This window comes from Seriola lalandi, unplaced genomic scaffold (genome assembly GCF_002814215.2).
Source record: "Seriola lalandi dorsalis isolate HSWRI2012SDOR001 ecotype SW California unplaced genomic scaffold, Sedor1 jcf7180002054940, whole genome shotgun sequence".
Classification (NCBI taxonomy): domain Eukaryota; kingdom Metazoa; phylum Chordata; class Actinopteri; order Carangiformes; family Carangidae; genus Seriola; species Seriola lalandi.
Window position 1 is genome coordinate 723667 of NW_019525491.1, and position 4334 is coordinate 728000.

Sequence of the window (4334 nt, forward strand, 5' to 3'; positions counted from 1 at the left end):
CCTCTCCTCCTCCTCCTCTCCCTTCATATCTCAGTGACAGAGCTCCTTTGTGTTCCTCTGCAGCCTTGTCTCTGCTAATGACGTCTGGCACTTCCGCTGGCCCTGTCAACAGAGACTGTGTGTGTGTGTGTGTGTGTGTGTGTGTGTGTGTGTGTGTGTGTTTGAGTTGGGAAGGGTGTCTGTCTGCACTGCGCTATGGAAAATAACCACCTTGTAGTGCAGTGTCTAACACAGTGATGAGTTTCTTAAAGGACAGAGCTGGTGATATTCTGTGTTGGATTTATCTTACTATCAACAAACCCACTACGAAAAGTACATCGCTGGTGCAGCCGAGGCCCGACGTGTCTCATTCCTCCGAGCGATAGAGCTCCATTGTTTCCAAAAACTATTAAAAACTCATCTGCGAGCCACACTGTCGCTCTGTGTGACATGTGCCTTCATTACCATGAACTCCGACACTATAGTTTGAGTCAATCTCTCATACGCCATCCCTCCTGTAGCAAATACTCACTACAACGCCAAATGTGTATTAACATGCAGCTTAAAGAGGCCATCAACATTTCCTCTTGTTTGAGTTTTCTGAGAACTACGCTGCTCATCTGACGAGAACAAAAAAAAAAATTGAATAATGCCAGCAGCAGCCGTTAAGTCAAAGGACGTTATTATGGCTTTTGTTTTTTGTTTTTTACGCCTGATGTAACGCCTGATTGTTTTGTCTTGTTTGTGTCTGCTGTCATGGCAACAGAGGAACATGACTTGGCAAATGGGGACGTCTCAATTTTATTTTATTTCTCACCCCTTGCAGAGTAATTAAGGGTGTTTTAAGATTATTAAATATAGTGCTGGTTCGTTTGGCAACACAAGTAGTTTCCGTTTGTAAGGACAAACACTTAATAGAGGTTAGGGTTACGCCAGGTTAAATGTGAACGCAACGATCGCCACCACCCGCTCCCGGCGGGAAACCACATTTGGCGGCAGAGTAAAACGGTACAAATAGCCCCTTTAACAAAGACGGAACTGCTAATACAGAACTCATGATCGACCATTTCTCATAAAATGAAAGTGAAATGATGAATTTGCTGAAATCTGGGTAAAGAGGTCAAACGTGATGCCTCTGTTCTGCCAATCTGGCAAAGTTTGGAAATGTTAGTTCACGAGTCCAGACAAGGTGACATTTGTTAATCTCTAAAGAAGCGACGTCCTGTTCTCTGCTGTCTTGTGTTTGAGTTCTGTTCAGTAGCATGTCTTTGGCAGGGAAGCTCACTTTTTGCCGCCAAACTAAGAAGAGGAAGAATTGCACTAATGAAAGAACCTGTTAACAGAGCGTCACTGAAACTATGTAAAAGTTCCTCACGAATATTAAAGAACTGGACAATGTTCATTATTATGTAATACTGCAAATATCAGTGATGAGTGAGAGGTTTAAGACGTGTGTTGTATCGGTCTCCTGAGATCAGCGACTCGTACGCTGCTACGTATTTGTATCATTCATCCATCATATATTCATCTCCATTATCTGTATCCTTCCATTTGTTTTCTTCTCATATTTCTTCATTCTCCACTTTTCCTCTATAGTGCACACAATGTCCTTCCTCCCATCCGTCTGTAGTTCATCACTTCACACCATCAATAATTTTCTTTTCTACCGGTTTCTGTCTAATTCAGATATACCCCTCTCCCTCTCCGTCATCCATCCTCAGGTTCAGTCGTCCACGCGTTAATCTCACCTCTGCTTCTCTCTCTTTCCATCTTCTCCTCTCCATCTGTCTAATGTTTTCATCCACCCCCTTCAGCTCCTCGGGCTCCGGCGGTGTCGGCGACCGGGTCCTGGCCCAGCTCCTGACAGAGATGGACGGCATCGAGCAGCTCCGGGACGTCACTGTGCTGGCCGCCACCAACCGGCCCGACATGATCGACAAGGTAAACAGACGCCGGCTGTTTGTCTTTATCTCTCCTTCCTCCTCTTTGGTCTGTGATTGATAAGGTTTGGGGAGATGTTGTGTGTGTGTGTGTCTCCCTCGACTCCCCCTCTCCCTCCCTTCCTCTGTTCTACATGATTGATAAGGTTAAAGGTCGCCTGCTCCGGTCTGTCTTCTTGGACTCTCTCCTATCTGTTTGGATGCTGTCACTCTGTTGTTTTAGTGCAGCTGAATTCAATGCAACAGGAATTTTTACACCATCTTTGGCTTTTGGTTCATTTGTATAAAAGTAACCTTGGTGTGATTTAGACCCTGTTTTTTGGGGGCTAAATAGAACCACATAACTTCTTGTCATTCCTATTCAAATGTGTTTCATCATGACGACAAAAGAAATGACTTCAGAAGTTTACAGATATAAAGATATGGACAACTACTACTAAACCGAGTGCGACTCCATACATTAGTTATGTTTTTATCTGGAAAACTAGCAAAGATAGAATATGGCAATAGCGCAAACCAGTCCATCAGGAGGCGGAGCAGGTCGTCCACTAATCCAAAGTGGTCAGTGGTTCGATTCCCGGCTCATCCTCTCCGAATGTAGACGTGTCCTTTGGCAAGATGCTGAACCCCCGAATTGCCCCCGATGTAACATCAGTGTGTGAATGTGTGCGTGTATCAATCATACTTGTTCCCCAGAGGATTAATCCTGATGACTTTGTTGATCCCCATCATGAGGTCGACTGTTTTCATTTTTTAGTGAAATATGGTGTCAACTATTGGATTGGCCGACATGAAATTTAGTACAGATTATCAGTGTTGCCCAGACGATGAACCCTAATGACTTTTCACAGTTGGCGTCAGGAGTCTCCAGTATTGGGAGCAAGTAGCTTAGAAATAAGTTGTAAAAGTAAGAACACCTGTTATTCAGCGCTGCTATTCATCTCATACTTTTGACTCGGTCAATTTAAAACTCCTCTCTTCTCCCCCTCCCTGACAATTTGAGAAAAGGGAGATCTCACTATCAGTCTCTTTATTCCTCTGCACCCCTCCCTTTTCTATTTTTCTACCCCTTTTATCTCCCTCTCTTCCCCTTCCCATCCACAAAAGCTTTCTTTGGTCTCTTATCCTCCCATCTCCGTTCTAATGAAATTTCCTGAGTGCTGATCAAAGACGGAGCCTGTGCCTTGTCAGAAAGGACACAGGAAAGGAGAACGTTGTGGCGCTTCTTAAGCTCCCGCTCGGGCCGCCGTCTGTCTCTGTCTTTCTTCCACTTTTTCTTTTTTTTTTTTCTTGTTGGGTCTCTTCCTTCACTCAGTTAAAAAATACCTACTAATGATGCTGTAAGGAAGTGTTTCATTCTAAAGTAGAATATCCATCATTCACACAGTAATAACAGCACATACATTTAATGGAGTGATGTCTGACATGAGCTGAAATTGTTAAGAAGATTTCCATACATTTGCCCCCCCCCCCGACTCTTTCAGCTCTTCCATTCAAACATCATTTTCTATTTTTTCTTCTGCTAAAAAAAAAAAAAGAAAGAAAGAGCCGGCACGACTGTTTTATGTGAACTGGTAACAGCTCACCACAAATCCATCAGCACTTACAGATACTCCTTAGAGAAATCCTCCACATACAAATTTTGGGTAACCCCCCCCCCAAAAAAAAAAAACACTCCGCCCCCTCCCTATTTCGAGCCCACTTGTGGAGAATTGATCCATCACTGTGGTGGGGGAATGACAGCATCTTCCTCCACCTCTGCAACTGCTTGTCATTTCATTTCAAACTCCATTAGAGGTATGGCAGCGAAGAAACAGCCTTTGTGTGTGTGTGTGTGTGTGTGTGTGTGTGTGTGTGTGTGTGTGTGTGTGTGTGTGTGTGTGCTCTGTCTTCCATGTCGCTCACCTCTCAGGTCCTGCCCGGAGCGACCCGGCCCGCAGGTGGTGCTCTGTCTGGGCATGCGCAGCGAGGTGCGTAATGGAGTGTGTCTCTGCTCATCCAGGTATGCCAGGTCCTCCAGGTGGGCTGAACTGGTAGCTGACAGGTGTGTGTGTGTGTGTGTGTGTATGTGTGTGTGTGTGTAAATCTGAGAATGGGGGGGGGGGGGCATCAAGAGAAAAAGAGGGAGGGAAAGAAACTCTATTAACAGTAGGTAGGGGGTCAAGCCCCTGGGTGGACAGATGGGAAACCCCAGGCGTCCTTCTACAAGCTGGCCTCCCTCTCAGGAAGTGGTCTCCCGGGCAGCTGAGAAATCAGATTACCTCGTCCTGCCCACACCCCCTACTGTGTGTGTGTGTGTGTGTGTGTGTGTGTGTGTGTGTGTGTGTCTGTTCAGTGAGTTTCAAGTCATGAATGAATGAAGAACCTATGAGCTACATTGAGAACGGAAGCTGCCAAATGGACAGATAGCCCCCC

At 45.3% G+C, this 4334-nt stretch overlaps 1 protein-coding gene across 1 annotated transcript in view; it reads left to right on the plus strand.

The window, feature by feature from the left end:
• afg2a (AAA ATPase AFG2A) overlaps positions 1-4334 on the plus strand; it is a 109720-nt gene that overhangs the window by 34651 nt on the left and 70735 nt on the right. The window contains exon 15 of the mRNA XM_023393583.2: positions 1794-1920. Coding sequence (XP_023249351.1) covers positions 1794-1920 — 127 coding nt within the window. The remainder of the gene's footprint in view (positions 1-1793; positions 1921-4334) is intronic.